The sequence below is a fragment of the Silurus aristotelis genome (genome assembly GCF_946808225.1).
Source record: "Silurus aristotelis genome assembly, chromosome: 10".
NCBI classification, from domain to species: Eukaryota; Metazoa; Chordata; class Actinopteri; order Siluriformes; family Siluridae; genus Silurus; species Silurus aristotelis.
This window is the reverse complement of record NC_139583.1, coordinates 26,337,893-26,356,248: the sequence shown is the minus strand read 5'-3', so window position 1 is coordinate 26,356,248 and position 18,356 is coordinate 26,337,893. Positions and strand designations below refer to the sequence as shown.

At 38.5% G+C, this 18,356-nt stretch overlaps 1 protein-coding gene across 3 annotated transcripts in view; it reads left to right on the top strand.

Annotated features, from left to right (window-relative positions):
• Window positions 1–18,356, top strand: part of shf (Src homology 2 domain containing F) — a 155,710-nt gene that overhangs the window by 26,754 nt on the left and 110,600 nt on the right. For all 3 annotated transcript variants that reach the window (XM_083553045.1, XM_083553043.1, XM_083553044.1), the window contains exon 2: window positions 9,206–9,338. In XM_083553045.1, the coding sequence (XP_083409171.1) occupies window positions 9,206–9,338 (133 nt within the window). The remainder of the gene's footprint in view (window positions 1–9,205; window positions 9,339–18,356) is intronic.

Here is an 18,356-nt window from a genome sequence, read left to right as displayed (position 1 = left end):
TTGCGTTTGCAAATGTATATGGATCAACATTGCGCCTTCATAGCTAAATCAAAACCTCTATGCACTTCTGTGTGATTAAATCCGTATGTAGTGGAGATTGACAGGTGATTAACAATGAAGTATTTTAGTTTCTGTCACAATCCATTAATCAGACAACAAAACAAATGCATGAGCAAGTGGTAAAAAAGTGCTTCCGTCAGCAGATACCGCATGACTAAATGTATCTGTCCATCATACAGCGAGTTTTACTTGTCCTCGATGTTTCTTGCCGTCTTCCACTTGTGGTTTGTGGGCTGTTCTGGTTTATAAATTGAAAGTTTTTCGCTGGCGAGTTGTTTAAACGTTGGCATCTGTGTGAACTTGGGCCAAGTTGTTAAGATCTGGAACTGGTGATGGATGCAGCTTATGTTAGCTTAAGCCAAAGTAAACCCCCCTCAGGGTCTGTGTTGATCTTTTCCTTGTTCTCGGCAGGATCGTTTGTTCATACTCGGTGCCGAGTGGGTGTCGAGTGTTGTGATAAAGGAAGTTGACCCAGTGGAGTCAAGTAACAGCAAATCGAGTCTTTGTATTAATTTTTTAGTTAAAAGGTTATTTCGGTTATTTGCAGAACTAATGTAAACAACGTAATCGAACCGGTTCCCACTATTACCGTTCTTTCGTTACAATTGAAACGCTCGCTCGTATCCTGGTGAGGCCCACAGACAGCTCTGCTGGTCCACGTCGCAATGCAGGTTAGATACATTCGGAGTTATACGTTCATTCCATGTTTTTCTTGGGAGCACAGAGACGCAGGGTAATGACAGGGACATGTGCGGTGATGCAATTACCAAAAAAAGGAAGATAAATATCCAAAAGGTCCCAATGCTTAGACATTCAGTAGCCTGCAATACCTTAGCTGCAATACCTTGAAGGGGTCATGCTGCATGATTGCTGCTTTCTTCAAATAACTTGTGAAATGTGCCTCGTACCTAGGTACCTTTACTCTTTCTGATTTGAATGATGGGGTCACATGGATACAGCATGTTAGATCAACGGGATTTTTTTTTTTTACGTAAACATTTTTACACACAATATTTACACACATAATACTGCTACGACTACGACCACTACTACTACTACTAATAACCTCCTAGTATATTATCATGTAATATTACACTTTAATAATGACTCATTTGAATATTATTATTTAAATAACGACATTTGTATATCATTAATATGAGGCTAATTTGTATTGTGATTATTTTTATTATTTTTTTGAATAATTTTAAAATTATTTTATTTATTAAAATATCAAATTGCAAACTTATTTGTGAATATGGTGTAGGACCTGTGGAATGTCCCAGATGCGGATGGGTTCCCTCTTGAGTCTGGTTCCTCTCAAGGTTTCTTCCCTATGCCATCTCAAATCAAATCAAATCAAATCAAATTTTATTTGTCACATACACATACATACAGGGTACGACATGCAGTGAAATGCTTTTTTACGACGGACCGGCATAAGGGAAAAGGATGGGGGGAAAAATAAAACAAAGAAAAAGAAGGCAGATAAATAAAGTATAAAAACTATATAAAATATAATAATATATAAAGATATATATGAGATATATATGAGAGAAAAGCTGTATATACAAACTATGCTTAAGGCAGTAAGCAGTAAAACAGTAAACAGTTTAAGGTGGTTTTGTGATTGTCCATAAACTGTATGTGTACAGTATGGTGTGGTGTAAAGTGTCCGTGTGCGGTTATGGTGTTGGAGATTTTCCTTGCACAGTTGCTCGCTCATCAGGGACAAACTTACACTTATAAAGAATATATTCATTTTTTATCACCACATTATCTGTGTAAAGCTGCTTTGAGACAATGTTTGTTGTTAAAAGCGCTATACATATAAAAATGAATTGAATTAAATGTGAAACATTTTGTTTCGATACTCAGTGCTGTCACAATCTGTTGCCTCGGATCTCAGGATCCCATCGGACCCTGAAAGGATTTTTCAATTATAATGACCTTTAGCAATTTTGTTTGCATGATCAAAATAAAAAAACGTCTAAGTGCATAATTGTCAATGGAATCTCATTAGAAATGCAAAACATATAGCGAAGTAGCCGTAACAAGCAAGACGTTCCATTAGTCAAAAACACATGGCATTTATGCCAAAGGCAATCTCTAACTAAGGTATTTAATGTCTATAGTTAGGCATTTTGTGCCTATGTTTAGCCCCTGCTGCTAAATCTGAGCTAGTTTTAAAGGCTAGGCAGGTTAGCAAAGGGTCGCAGTGCTTGCAGATTCAGCGTGGGCTGACTGTGTTTTCTGGAATAATTTGCTTTACTTGCTATCGCACTGTTTACACAGTGACAGCAAAAAGATAATGAAGCAGTGGTCTATCTTTTTACAGCAGTACAACATTAAGTGTAGACATCTAGGCCAATTGTTAAAGATTAGCCACTCTGCTAATGTTTGTTCATTTTACGGCTTGTAAAACAAAGGCATGCCATGTATAGCTGTGAACTGTGGGGATATTAAAGGGTTTATTCAAAATGCTGCAGGTTTTAGTGCAGTAATGATGTCATTGCTACAGCTTCTGAGGTAAAAAAGAAGATATCTGGTATAAACATGCTGCAAATTCCAGTTTATGTAATCTTATCTGTTGGAAAAAAAAGTACTCGTGGTTTGTAAACATGCTAGCATTATACATAGCAATAATTTTTTCCTTCAGAAATGCCAGGAGACAGTAGCCTAAATACAGTTTTCTTCTCAGCCATTCATGTTGCAGGATGGGGACAAGCCATAACATCATGTACAGGGTTATTTAAAAAGAATGAACTGATTTCTTTACAAAATATTTTGTTCAGTGGTTTTTGAGATTTCGTGATGAGTGAGTGAGTCAGTCAATGGTATTTGCGCTATAAATGTATCACGAGTTAGCCGCGATCCAGGCCGAATTTTTCAAAACTCTTTCTTAGTGAGCACCTAAGACCCAAGAGGAAGGTATGTTCCAAATTTCATTGCAATCCGTTCAGTGGTTTTTGAGATTTTGTGATGAGTGAGTGAGTCAGTAAGTGGTATTTGAGCTTTATATATATATATATATATATATATATAGATATATATACAGTACAGACCAAAAGTTTAGACACACCTTCTCAAATAGTTTTCTTTATTTTCATGACTATGAAAATTGTAGATTCACACTGATGGCATCAAAACTATGAATTAACACATGTGGAATTATATATGGAATTATATACATAACAAAAAAGTGTGAAACAACTGAACAATGTCATATTCTAGGTTCTTCAAAGTAGCCACCTTTTGCTTTGATTACTGCTTTGCACACTCTTGGCATTCTCTTGATGAGCTTCAAGAGGTAGTCACCTGAAATGGTCTTCCAACAGTCTTGAAGGAGTTCCCCGAGAGATGCTTGGCACTTGTTGGCCCTTTTGCCTTCACTCTGCGGTCCAGCTCGCCCCTAAACCATCTCGATTGGGTTCAGGTACGGTGACTGTGGAGGCCAGGTCATCTGGCGCAGCACCCCATCACTCTCCTTCTTGGTCAAATAGCCCTTGATGCCTTCAGTGTGACTCTACAATTTTCATAGTCATGACAATAAAGAAAACTCTTTGAATGAGAAGGTGTGTCCAAACTTTTGGTCTGTACTGTACTGTATATATATATATATATATATATATATATATATATATATATATATATATATATATATATATATATATATATATATATATATATATATATACAATGAGCAAACCAGAAGTGACGCCTGAGCGGAAAAGCTTCCTGAAATGATATGAGGAAGAAACCTCAGCTCAGAAGGGAACCCATGCTTATCTGGGTGACATTGGATAGTGCGATTATGAATAATTCACTTCTGTAAATGTGTACTCTGTGTTAAAAAGTGCCATTGTGTAACTAGGATATTCATTACAGCTATTAAATAGTGTTTTTTTTGTTGTTGTTGTTTTTTTTTTTTTTTATGGAGGCTTGAATGTAACGAAAAAGCAGTTCTAAGCAATTGTACCATAACTGCTTGTGTTCATTGTTGTCCAAAGTTATCTTTATGGTTTCTGAGTAGTTCAATCCACAGCAAAATCATACCCATTGTAGAGACAAATGTACTGGGACACCTGACTTTTCTAGTCTTACGTGGTTCGTTCCCAAACTCAAAGTTCAGTAGGATGTCTTTGGAGGTGGTAGCATCAAAATTTCACTTTAATTAAACGGAGAGATCCGACCCTATTCCAGTATGACAGTGCCACTGTTCACAAAGAACAATCTCGATTAAAATATGGTTTAATTAGATCACTTTATTCCTCCCAGCGAAAATTCATGAAATTTGGAGTGGAAGATCTTGAATAGCCTGCTATACAGCTTTGACCTCAACTCAATTGAACACATTTGGAATAAATTGGAATCTTTAGGTTATGTATATGAAGGCAATTTTCAGCAGCAGCAAGTGGCATCAGAAGCAGGGCATCAGGATAGATCAGGAAGGTCTGGAGAGCAGAATAGGTCAGGATCACTGGTATCTCAGGAGTCAACAGAGGGAAGGAGGAACACAAATTATCAGCTGTTGTGTGTAAACTCTATGCTGTTCTGTGTGTAAATACCAGAAGATTTTTAGTTACTGAAATACTCAAACCAGCCCATCTGGCGCCAACGACCATTCTGCACTTAAGCCACCGAGATCACAGTTTCCCTCATTCTGATTTTTGATATGAACATTATCTGAAACTTTAGACACTTTATCAGTTCAGCCTAATTCTTGTGGGTTTGTGCCATGGAGGAGGATTAGAAGGGAGTGTTGGAGCCCTGACTGCCTGGAATGCCTGTCTCTGCCCACGCTGCAGATGCCCAGGACTAAACATGAAGATTAGCGATCCTTTTGACTGACTCACTATTTGTTCAGAATCAAACATGGTGAGATTTGCTGTTCCAGGAAAAGAATAAGAAAATAATCAGCGAATTCTTTCCCGATTTTGCCTTCACTAACAATCTCTTTCATGTTCGAAGCACGTATTTGTCATATAGTTATGTTTAAGGTTTGTTCTTGTTATCATTCACATTACGGGCCAGTTTTTTTACATTGTATTTGTGGACATTTTATTATTTACCGCCTTAGAAACTCCGCTGGAGTTCCTACACCATGCCACAGAATGAAATCAGAATGATTAGAACATTAAAGCCATGTCAATTTGTATATATTTTCTTTGTTGTTCTTATGAAACTGCTCTTCGGAATGTTTTGGAGTGAAGTTTATCATAATTGATCATACTACTGCATGTGGCTCCCGTATTTTTGGTATCATTGACTTACATTAAAGCAGCTATAAAGTTTCTTTTCTCGAAAGACCCTAATTCTTTCTCTCTCTCTTAAAAAAATAACACCACATGTATTTCTCTACTCTACCATTTAAGTGCTTAGACAGTTGAAACCGTTACTAGACAAATAATAGACAACCATTGCATTAAAACTTGCCTTGCAGCTGATGGGAAGTAGGTAAGATTTTGGCAGTTCAAGCACCAGCACTTCCATGTTTCCACTGCGGGGCACATTTTTAAGGCCCCTAACCCTAGACTGTTCAGTTTAATACATTTAAGATAATTGTAAGTTGCTTTGGTTAATGGTGTGTGCCGAATCCCATAAATGTAAAATGAAGCTGTTGTTTGCTGTTTTTGCTGTTACAGAAAATGAACCAACACCTGGGGGAGGTTAAGGATCCGAGTTACTGTTTGGAAGGTTGGGGGTTCAAGACCCAGTATCACCAAGATGCCACTTTTGGGCCCTTGAGCAAGGCCCTTGTGCTTTAGGGCTGCTGTATCATCTTCGATCCCAGCTTCCTAAAATATCTGGGATATGGAAAGAAAGCATTCAAGTACAAAAAAACGTTTAAATAGAGAATTAGAATCGAAAATGGCAAATATCCTTATACAAGTCATAAATGTACCTTTTGGCTCTTTATGAATCTGAGCTGGTTTTCACTCAAACAGTTCTGGAACGATATTTAAGGTTTGGATGTGCACTTTATTATTATTCGTGCTTCAGTGACCTAGAAATGAAGGTCAGATCTAACCTGTCATAATAGCGAGGGAAAAAATGACATAATGAAGTCGGGACAATAAACTGGCACATGATTTGATAAAGAAAATGAACAGCACTTCTTTGATTTCCTCCTCATTAATCACTGAGTCTTCCCACATGTTGTTTTACACAAACCTGCCCATCATATCTACCTCCCACAGAAGAACATGGCGTTTCATGAATGCATTTTTTTTTTTCCCCCGTCCTGACATTTAAAAAAATGGAAAAAAAATGTGCTGTTTTTGTACATCGTTTTTTTTTTCTTCTCTTTTTTTCATCATAAAAAAAAAAAAAAGAGCAGGGATTAGGCACACTTGCCATTTTTCATTTTGTCGTATTCAAAGATGTCTGCATGGCTTTCATGCTTCCCTTGATGTATTTTCCTGTTGCATTCTTTCTATACCTGATATTCCTGCTCTGGTTGCTTTGCCCTGGACTCTGCGTGAACTCTCTGGAAAAATGCGGAAAACACGGCGCACTCTCGGTCACTTTCCAAACTCTTGATTCCGTGTCCAGCTCAGCAGATGGCATGAGCTTGACTTCACGTTCACCGAAGGCCAGTTTACCGACATCTCGCATTTTCCGCCCCATAATTAGCACCGCAACCGTGGTGGTTTCAGTGACTCATTTGTTTTCTAAACGTCTATCAAATGTGTTCTTTTATTCATAAATCAATGCATCATTCAAATCGGCGAAAAAAAAAAAAAAGCTAGCGAACGCACGAAAACCGCACGTTATGTAAGTTTGACATACTTTATACATTCCAAAACCAGAGCATGGTTATTTGTTTGCTAGCTGACAGTTATCTAAGGCTCGGAATGAATAAACGTAGGGTGGAAACTATTCCAAATTGCTGCTTTAGTGCAGAGCTGATTACAGCTGTCTGGTGTCAAAGAAATTCATGAGATAGAGACTGAGGTAATGAATGAAATTCAGGACCTTTTGTTTGCATCCACGGCCCAGGATGTCCAGCTAATTACCATCCTCACCATGAAACGGCCTTAAAAAAAATAACAAGACCTGCAATTAGGTCTGAATCGCTGCCAAAGCCTGTTTTTGTGCTTCGCAGTTTGAACGCTGAGGGGGAAGCTACACCGCTTTGTCGCGCGTTAGACTCTGCGTATCTCTGCTTCTCTGCTAACATTTACGTCTTTGTATCAAGCCGACGCTTTTAGCCGAAACGGGAGCAGAATTTAGTCAAGTTGGAGGACGAACAGAAGGCTACAATCATGCAAAGCCCTAATGACACTAAAGCATGGGTTATTAATCACCTCAGGAAATAACAGTCTGGAAAAAGACATTATATATCCGCGCATTAGTTCCGTCCTACGGTTGCATTCGACTTTATTTATTTAAATATATTGCGGATATAATCTTCGAACGAACATGAATATTGATGAGCGTGTAATTTCATGTGCTTGTATTACCTGAACCACTGAAGGCCAAAATTTACATCACAAGGATCCAATAAAATTAATTCAAATGTTTTTAATTATTGTACCCATAGTAATTTTTATTGTTTTTTTTTACTGAGCATTGAATTCCACTTTTAGTCCCAATTTGCTCTTATAATTCCCTTCACTCTTTAGGGAAGATGTTCCACAAGATCTTGGTGTGTGCTTATAGATATTTGTGTTCATTCACAAGGGTGTTGCAAAATGCAGGAACTGATGTATGAGAGGTGAGGAGACCTGGGGTGCAGTCAGCGTTCACATTCATCCCAAAAGTGTTCAGTAGGGATGAAATCAGAGCTCTATAGCAGACCACTCAAGATCTTCCTCTACAAAGCATGTAAACCATATCTTTAAGGAGCTCACTTTGTGCACAGGGGTATATCCATGCTGGAACAGGTCTGGGTTTCAAAGTTCAAGTGAACGCAAAATTGTATTGTAGCGCATCTCAAGACGTCCTGTACAAATGAGTGGCAGCTTGGAAAAGAACCACATATAGGCACGGTCGGGTGTCCCAATACTTTTGGAATATATATATATATATATATATATATATATATATATATATATATATATATATATATATATATATATATATATATATATATGTAATGTTATATGTATGCACTACACAGGTTTTTCAGCACAACATGGTCACAATTTACTACCCTACGAAGACATTTGGGGATGGAGATTGTTGGTAAGGAGCTTCAAACAAAACAGAAAAGATCTGTACATTACAAAATTCGCATCTTCGGATGTGGTAGCGTTCAATTTTCACTTCACTTGAACTAAGAGACCCAAACCTGCACCAGCATGACACGCCCCTGTACACAACGCAAACTCCATGAAGATACGCTTTACACATTTTAAAGGGCCTGCTGTAGAGCTCTCGTCTTTTGAGAGATATTTGGAACCGTTAAATATCTAAAAGCTTTTTCCTGTTTTAGCAAAAACACAAATTGAGGAAAACAAATGTTTTTATTAGGCAACATCCAGTGGATTCTTTTCAAATGTGGCCGTCGGATGCACAAATATTATGAAAATTGGAATAGCATTAGGAAAATGAATTTCATCCCGACAGCCTGTATAGTGCCCACACACACTCATGCGCGCACACACACACACACACACACACACACACACACACACACACACACACACACACTCGCGCACACATCTTGAGGCTGTTTATGCATCCCTTCATAATGAAGTTCTCTACTTTGGAAATGAAATGTTTTTGAAAGGCAGAGACGATTAGTGTTCGGTTCCATTCTCGTGGAAAAAAAAGCATGGCAGCGAGGCAAACCCAGGACGTGTAACCCCTTAAACAACCAGGACCAATCAACAGCTCCAAATTTTTTCCTTTCAAAACCCATAATTACGCATCACATCCTATTAGATTCACTTCTTTTTAATGACGAATACCTGAATACTAATCAGAGAAGGGTTTTAAATTCAGAAGGGGTTCAAATCATTCGCGTGTACTGCGTTTTCCCTCGTGCCCTGACCTTAATCCTCATCTCCTGGCTCTGTTTTCGACTCTGCTGTCTCTTCCTTCTGTGCACAGTTTGATAGATGACCTCACAGCAGGGCTTTCTAAAAGATCACACACGCACGATCCTCTCAAACTCACACTCGCATGCTCTTCTCTGCAGGTCATCATCTTGGAGGACTACGCAGACCCTTTTGATGCTGCCGATCAAGCAGGTGGCACTCAGGGCAGCGTGGAGAAACCGGTGGAGAACGATGGCTACATGGAGCCCTACGAGGCTCAGAAGATGATGGCTGGTAAGATTTTGGTACTTAATCTGGTATTTAAAATTTTTTTTTTCCCCACTTTGGCCAAAATGGCATAGCGTCGTCCAGCATCCTGGTGTACCAGCAAGATGGTTTTCCAGTTTGTTGCTGGACTGGCCTTTCATCCCTTTAGTATGGTTCAGAGATCTTTTATTTGGATTTCCTTTGTACTGTAGTTAAATGGCAATGTTTTCTAACACTGCATCTCCATAACCGAGGCTGATGCGATTTGCATCATGACGCATTGCCTACGATACGAAGCAGCTACCGATTTCGATTCGATCCAACATAATGCGATTCAATGGGAAAAATATGATGCTCTGCAATTCAATAGGGTGCAGATATTTCACTGGTTTTTCTTTGGTTCAGACAGACAGCGAGTTCTTAATTTACTTAAGTGCCTTCTGACTTCTAACATTAGGCCCTTTTCACAAACAGCCCAAAAATAAAGATATAAAACTGCATGTTCTTTTTCTGTATTGTCTCCAGGAAGGTTCAGCTCTACCTCTGCCATGTTAATCTGTATTTTATGTGACTCTCAGGATATATATATATATATATATATATATATATATATATATATATATATATATATATATATATATATATATATATATATACAGTACAGACCAAAAGTTTGGACACACCTTCTCATTCAAAGAGTTCTCTTTATTTTCATGACTATGAAAATTGTAGAGTCACATTGAAGGCATTAAAACTATGAATTAACACATGAGGAATTATATACATAACAAAAAAGTGTGTTATATATATTATATATATATTATATAAGTGTGTTATTATATATATAATTCCACATGTGTTAATTCATAGTTTCGATGCCTTCAGTGTGAATCTACAATTTTCATAGTCATGAAAATAAAGAGAACTCTTTGAATGAGCAGGTGTGTCCAAACTTTTGGTCTGTACTGTGTGTATATATATATATAAATTAAAACATGCATGTCGTTATACGCTAGCTTCGCTGTTCTTACTCGGAGCGCGTTCGTGGGTTCTTGCCTTTGTTCTGCTGATCTGTTTATCACCACTGTTAGAACATTGACATGGAGCTCAGAAGATCACGGCATTAGGGTTCATTGAACATCGGGAGGTGAAACTCGTATTCAGTCGTTGCACCACATAGTTAACCTCAATGCAGATGCACCAATCTGCCATCCCTAGTCTACAGTAAACAGATATTAATTGAATGAGATACAAAACACGTCTTTGAATTAAATGCTACTAAACAGCTGCTAATTAGTCGAAAGCACTTGATCGTACAGATGCTCAAGCATTATCATTTTTCTGGAAATAAAAGGCTTCCAGCCTGTACAGTGTAATTTGTGCACAAAGGCGAGCTCAATGTGAAAGTGTCCTTCACAGATCTTTGACCTCAACCCCGCTGAACACCTTTTGGATAAACCTCAGTGCAGAACTCCTCGCCTAAACTCATGCTTTTGTAGCTGAATGATCACAAACCTACATGGCTACTCCCCAGAATTTAGTGTAAAACCTTCTCAGAAGAATGAATGATACTATAACAGCAGTGAGAGATGAAGTCTAGATCAAGGACGGTTAGTTAAGCATCCAGAAATTATATATAGAAAAATCTTTATCAAATATGCTATAAATGGAAATGGAAATTTATTTATTTATTTTTTATTTGAGTTGCACGTGAGCCGTCATTGTGCTGCACGCAGCTGCTCATTGTGTGTTTGTTCTGATGGCGGTCGTTTAATTACTTCCTTCCAAAGCTCGGGGAATCTGTTCACCTGTCTGAATGAGCACGCTCGGCCATATGTGAGCTGTCTTGTCGAATCAACACAATAGGTTTTTTTTTTTTTTTTTTTTTTTGAGAAAACGCAACAGACCGCGAACGTCAAAAGGTGCAAGCAAAACGCTCACGCGCACTCTCACAAACGCACAATGTGTAACACGGGTTGGTACAGTTAATAAGAATTAGGATTTCGTCTGGAGAGCAGACAGTCTTTATTATCGGCTTCTTTTACATTCGCTTTTCTGGCTGGAACGATAGACGGCTTTGTGTGGCAGACTGTACACGTCTCCTCTGCTGAAACAATGGCCTGGCGCTGTGCTATTGTCCGCTCTGCTTCAGTATCACCCTCAGAGGGACGGCGCACGGATGTATGCAAAGAAAGACAATAAATAGAGAAAGAAATGAATGGATTCCTGCATCGCTGAACGAGCGATCGCTGAAAAATGCTACGGGTCGTCTTTCTTAAAAAGTGTTGCTTAGTTAGTTTTTATTTTTTTCCATGATTTTATTATTATTCTTTTTTATTAATTTGTTTTTATTCTGAAGCATTTTTTTTTTAAATCCTCTAGATATGAAATCACTTAATTAATTATTGCTTTTTATGAACTTCATCATATATAATAAATAGAAATTCTATTTAAAATACAATGTACAGTATTCTGGTCAAAATTATTATTTTCTTTAATTATTAAATGTGATGTAGCTATAAGCATTTCAAATTTTTTGCATCAAATGATATTATTAAAATTATTATTAGTAGTAATATTATTATTAATATCCTCAGATTTAGGAATAAATAATAAATATGATAAATAATAACAAAAGTATGGCAAAAACAGTCCCAGTGGTCTAGACATCACAATGTGGCCTTCCTCAAACTCGCTCAAATCTTACGCTTGCCCATTTTTCCTGCTTCTAACACGTCAACTTTGAGGACAAAATGTTCACTTGCTGCCTAATAATAAATCCCACTCATTAAAAGGTGCCATGATGAAGAGATAATCAGTGATATTTACTCCAGCATCCATAATGCCATAATGTCATATCTGATTGGTGTATATACAACGTGTCTCTGTCTGTCTACCAGCTTCAATACTGTCTGTCTATACGTCTGTCTATATGTCTGTCTGTCTACCAGCTATCTCTGCATTATATATAGATTTTTTTCATGGCTTTCTTTTTCATCATGGGACTAAAGAAGATTATTAAATACTGGATCATTACAATCAAAAATGTTCTCACTCACCTACCGGTTATTAGCTTCCGTGTAAAATTGATCACCTGGGTTTTGTCATCTGCTGGTGTTTTCTTTTTTTTTTTCCAGAAGGCTTTTGTAAGATTAAACATCCACTACTCTCTTGTTACTCTTGCTTGACCTCTGACCCCTCTCCAAATCTTTACTGGATTACAGGCAATAACGATTCATCTGCGACCTTTCTTATAACCCCCCCACTGTGTTGTTCACGACTTAACACTGCATGACCCATGGTGTTAAGACTGATATTCGAAATTACATTTATTAAAGTATTAATAATAGAAAAAAAAGAAGGGAAAAAATTTTTAAAACAAAATCATTTTTGTATTTATGGAAATCAATGTAAATGTATGCAGAAGCCTGTGCCATGGTCTAGGGGTACTCCTGAGAGCAGGTGTGTGTTTGTGTGTGTTTGTTGTTCTGCATTCCCATGTCTCTGTGCAGCTCCAACATCCCAAAGACGTGAATGTGATGTCTGTGATCTGGACATGTTTATTAATATCGTTTTTTTTACTTTTAGTTCCGAGTCTTTTGTTCCCGAACATTCTATCGTTATTTGTCTATGTCTGGGTTTATCTTTCTGCCTGCCTGCCTGCTTGCGTGATGGTCCATCTGTCTTTCTATTTGTCCATCTCACTGTTTTAGCTGCATTACAGTCTCATTCCTGGCTGTCCACATTCTGTCTGCGTGTCTCTCTGTCCACGTGTCTGTCGAACTGTTTGTATATAAAATGTGTCTATCTTCATCTGTCTGGCTGTCAAGTCAAGTCAAGTTTATTTGTATAGCGCTTTTCACAACAGACATTGTCTCAAAGCAGCTTGACAGAAAACAACAGTGAAGGTGAATGGTGTGCGTTTGTCCCTGATGAGCAAGCCGTGGCGACAGTGGCAAGGAAAAACTCCCTTAGATGATATGAGGAAGAAACCTTGAGAGGAACCAGACTCAAAGGGGAACCCATCCTCATATGGGTGACATCAAGAGTTTGGTCCTAAATCTTTCAACAATACAGAACAATTTGTGATCATCATAGATCCAGCATCAGCTTCTCCATGCCAGGGCCTTTAAACACTCGGCATCTACTTCTCCATGATCATCCATAGGTCCATAATCTTCACGAGGTGGGACGTGACTGGAGCTGGCCAAACCTCAGGATGCCTCGGGATGGGGAGAGAAAGAGAAGCAGTGGAGAGGAATTAGCGTAGCTGCTGTTCATGATATTAACAGCACAAGTTGATAATGTGCATGTGATCAGATGTTCTGGAGCACAAGGTTGTGATGTGATGTGTGTGATGTGTGTTATGTGTAGGCTTTGCTAAAAATATATGTTTTTAATCTACACTTAAACTGGGAGAGTGTATCTGAACCCCGAACACTGTCAGGAAGACTATTCCAGAGTTTAGGAGCTAAATGTGAAAATGCTCTACCGCCTTTAGTGGACTTTGCTATTCTAGGAACTACTAGAAGCCCAGAGTTTTGAGATCTCAGGGAGCGTGACGGATTGTAGCGTGTTAAAAGACTGGATAGATACATGGGAGCCAAACCATTTAGTGCTTTATAAGTGAGTAGCAGTAGTTTGTAGTCTATTCGAAACTTAATAGGAAGCCAATGTAGGGACGATAAGATTGGGGTTATATGATCGTATTTTCTTGACCTAGTAAGAACTCTTGCTGCCGCATTCTGAACTAACTGAAGCTTGTTTATTAATGATGCAGGACATCCACTTAGTAATGCATTGCAGAAGTCTATTCTAGAGGTCATAAACGCATGGACGAGCTTCTCTGCATCAGATATAGATAACATATTTCTTAGCTTCGAAATATTTCTAAGGTGAAAGAAGGCTGTTTTTGTAACTTGATTGATGTGATTTTTAAAAGATAAGTTGCTGTCTAAAATAACTCCCAGGTCTTTTACCGTTGAACTAGTAGTTACAGAACAACCGTCTAAATGCAGGCTGAGATGCTGGAGCTTCTGTGTACTATTTTTTGGGCCGATGAGCAAAATCTCCGTTTTATCAGAATTTAATAGCAGAAAGTTATGGGTCATCCAATCTCTTATTTCTTCAACACACTCAGTTATGCGAGCTAATTGAGCTGTATCGCCTGGTTTGGATGAAATATATAGCTGGGTATCATCAGCATAACAATGGAAGCTAATTCCATGCCTTCTAATAATATTTCCTAATGGAAGCATGTATATTGTAAAAAGCAGGGGTCCTAGAACTGACCCTTGTGGCACGCCATAATTTACTAGCATTATCCTGGATAGCTCTCCATTTAAATCTACGAAATGGTAACGATTGGACAGGTAGGATTTAAACCAGCTTAATGCCTGTCCCTGAATACAGATGTAATTCTGTAAGCGATCGAGGAGAAGATCATGATCTATAGTGTCGAACGCAGCACTAAGATCTAGTAAAACTAATAGGGAGATGTAGCCTTGGTCTGAAGCTAAAAACAGGTCGTTAGTGATTTTAACTAGAGCAGTTTCTGTGCTATGATGGGGCCTAAAACCTGACTGAAACTCTTCTAAGATATTGTTCTCCTGCAAGTGGTTACATAACTGGGCAGCGACAATCTTTTCTAAAATCTTAGACATAAATGGGAGATTTGAAATTGGTCTGTAATTCGATAGCGTGTTTGGATCCAGATTAGGTTTTTTAATGAGGGGCTTAATAACTGCTAACTTGAGGGATTTAGGGACATGACCTAACGATAGTGAGGAGTTAATAATATTGAGAAGAGGCTCACCAGCTGTATATAACACTTCCTTCAGTAGTTTAGTGGGAACTGGATCTAACTGACATGTTGTTGATTTAGCTTTCATAATAGCATCATACAGCTTTTCCTGTCCTATACATGTAAAACAGTGTAGTTGTGGGGTTGTAAGTACGATTGTGTCGGGAGATGCTGTCAGAGGTTGAACTGCCACAATTGTTTTTCTAATGTTATCTATTTTTTCAGTGAAGAAATTCATAAAGTCTTCACTACTAAACTGTGATGGAACACATTTTTCAGATCCCTGATTTGTTGTTAATTTAGCGACTGTGCTAAAAAGGAACCTGGGGTTGTTTTTGTTATTTTCTATGAGTTTGCTCAGGTGTTTAGCTCTAGCAGCTTTTAGCGCCTGTCTGTAGCTGAGCATACTGTCTTTATACGCAATTCTAAATACCTCCAATTTAGTTTTCCTCCATTTTCTCTCCAGATTACGTGTTGTTCTCTTTAGGGAATGCGTATGACTATTATACCAAGGTGCAGGTGCTTGTTCTCGACCCTTTTTTAACCGGATGGGGGCAACAGTGTCTAAAGTGCTAGTGTCAGTCTGCTTGTCTCCCTGTCAACCATGTCTGTGCATTTATTACCGTTTCTTTTATTACGCCATAGTGAGGTCACTTCCTGTATCAGGATGCCTGCGTGTGGTTGTGCTGAAATCCAAAGGGTTCATGTCTCTTTCTGTCTATCTGTATCTATCCATCCATAATCTGTATACCTCTACACTTTTATTGCTAGTGGTCCATATTGCCTGTCTGTCCATCAGCATGTCTGCTTGTCTATCTATCATCTACTCTAAATGTTTATTACTGGCTGTGGACTACTCCTCTGTTTGCCTGGCTGTCTGTCTGTCTCTCTACCAGCTATTCCTACACTTTTATTACAGGCTGCCTGTTTGTCTGTCTGTCTGTCTAATGGGGACCACTATTGTTGATTATTAGATTACTCTGTCTGTCTGTATGTCTGTAACAGCTCACTCTACACTTATTTTTGTCTGTCTGTCTACCAACTTTCTCAACACTTTCAATACTACCTGTTTGTCTGTCTACCAGCTACCTTTACACTTTCATTACTGTCTGTCTGTCTGTCTGTCTGTCTGTCTGTCTGTCTGTCTGTCTGTCTGTCTGTCTGTCTGTCTGTCTGTCTTTCTGTCTACCAGCTACCTTTACACTTTCTTAACTGTCTGTCCACATTTTGTCTGTCTGTCTGTCTGTCTGTCTGTCTACCAGCTACCTTTACACTTTCTTTACTGTCTGTCCACATTTTGTCTGTCTGTCTGTCTGTCTGTCTGTCTGTCTGTCTTCCAGCTACCTTTACACTTTCTTTAGTGTCTGTCCACATTTTGTCTGTCTGTCTGTCTGTCTGTCTGTCTGTCTGTCTGTCTGTCTGTCTGTCTACCAGCTACCTTTACACTTTCTTTAGTGTCTGTCCACATTCTGTCTGTCTGTCTGTCTTCCAGCTACCTTTACACTTTTACTACTGTTTATCCAACACTTTGTCGGTCTGTTTGTTTACCAGGTACATCTACTGTACACTTTCATTATTGGCTCTCCATATTCTGTCTGTCTGTTTCTGTTGGTCTGTTATTTTAATGGCTACCTTTACATTTTAATTGGCTCTCTATATGTGCGTGCATGTCTGTCTACCAGATACCTCTGCACTTTTATTAGTGGCTTTTTATAATCATGCCTGTCTGTCTGTCTGTCTGTCTGTCTGTCTGTCTGTCTGTCTGTCTGTCTGTCTGTCTGTCTGTCTGTTCATCTACCAGCTAATTCTACATTATCATTACTGGTTGATTTCACTTCCTGTGTCTTCTGCATGGGGTTGTGCTGTAGGGAGCTATTTATGATGGATGCAGGATAAAACTCAGTAATCAGGAAACATCTGAACACGACTGCGAAGCAGCATCTCCTGAGTGTAATGTGCTGCAACTGGTCTTTAAGAAGCCGGCGTGCTGACGTCTCGTTTACATCTCTGAGGAAGATGGATGTCGGCGCATATTCTCCTAATATAATAAGTGCTGTTGATGGTGCAGTTTTCAAATTTCTATCTTTCCCTCATTTTTAGCAGATCAGTCAAATTATGCTGGCTATGCAGATGTGTCTGCGATGTTTATGCAATTAGGGGACGGTAATATCGTAAAGGTAGCGTGGCTGTGGTTAACGTTAATACGAGCATATTAAATTCCTGTACTGAGTTTGGACGTAGACTAAAGTGCGTAAGAGCAATTTCAGCAAATCTTTTCGGAACTCTTCGATGTGAATGATGTTTTGCGGTTGTGCAGATCACAGCTTAGGATTCGCTCGTCATCCTGCTACTTCTGGCATCTCGACCTTGTCCTTAATACAGACCCTTGTGTTATTGACGTGAAGTCTCGCCTGAAGGCTGATTAATCTTTCATTCTCCCCTCATTAATTATTTACTGAATTACTGCTTAAGTGACATTATAGATTTGACTTAACATTGTCTTTACTCTCCTGTAATCTGGTCAGTTAAACCCCAGTTTCTCTCTTCAAACTGGTTCATAAGACGTTTTTATTCATGTCTGTGGGCTGTTCATTTATTTTATAGACAGTTAAGGAGAAATCGGTCTGATTGCTCTACAAGTTTAATATATTATATCTATAACCACATACACGTACTGAAGAAAATCTTTATTTGTCTGTGGAATGTCTGTGGAATGACACTTTCCCTTCACTTGAGTTGAGACCCAGATCTGTTCCTGCATGATGGTGCTCCTGAGAGAGAGAGAGAGAGAGAGAGAGAGAGAGAGAGAGAGAGAGAGAGAATGAAAAGTAGGGAAATTGACGAAAGGAAAGAAGAAAAATGAATGATAAAAGGAAGGAAGGGAGGAAGGAAGGAAGGAAGGAAGGAAGGGTAGCAGAAATAAAAAGAAAGAAAGGAAAGAAGAGAAAAGTAAGAAAGGTTGATCAAATAAAGTAGGTAAAAGGAAGAAAGAGTGAAAGGGAAGGGAATTAGGGAAAAGAAGAAAGAAAGAAAGAAAGAAAGAAAGAAAGAAAGAAAGAAAGAAAGAAAGAAAGAAAGAAAGAAAGAAAGAAAGAAAGAAAGAAAGAAAGAAAAAGAAACTCAAGGATTTTACGTCACATCTTACACCAATATAACACCACACACACACACACACACACATTTGTTCTCTTGGGACTTTCTATAAAAGCAAAAGTCCATTTCTAGCATGAATTATTGAGAAA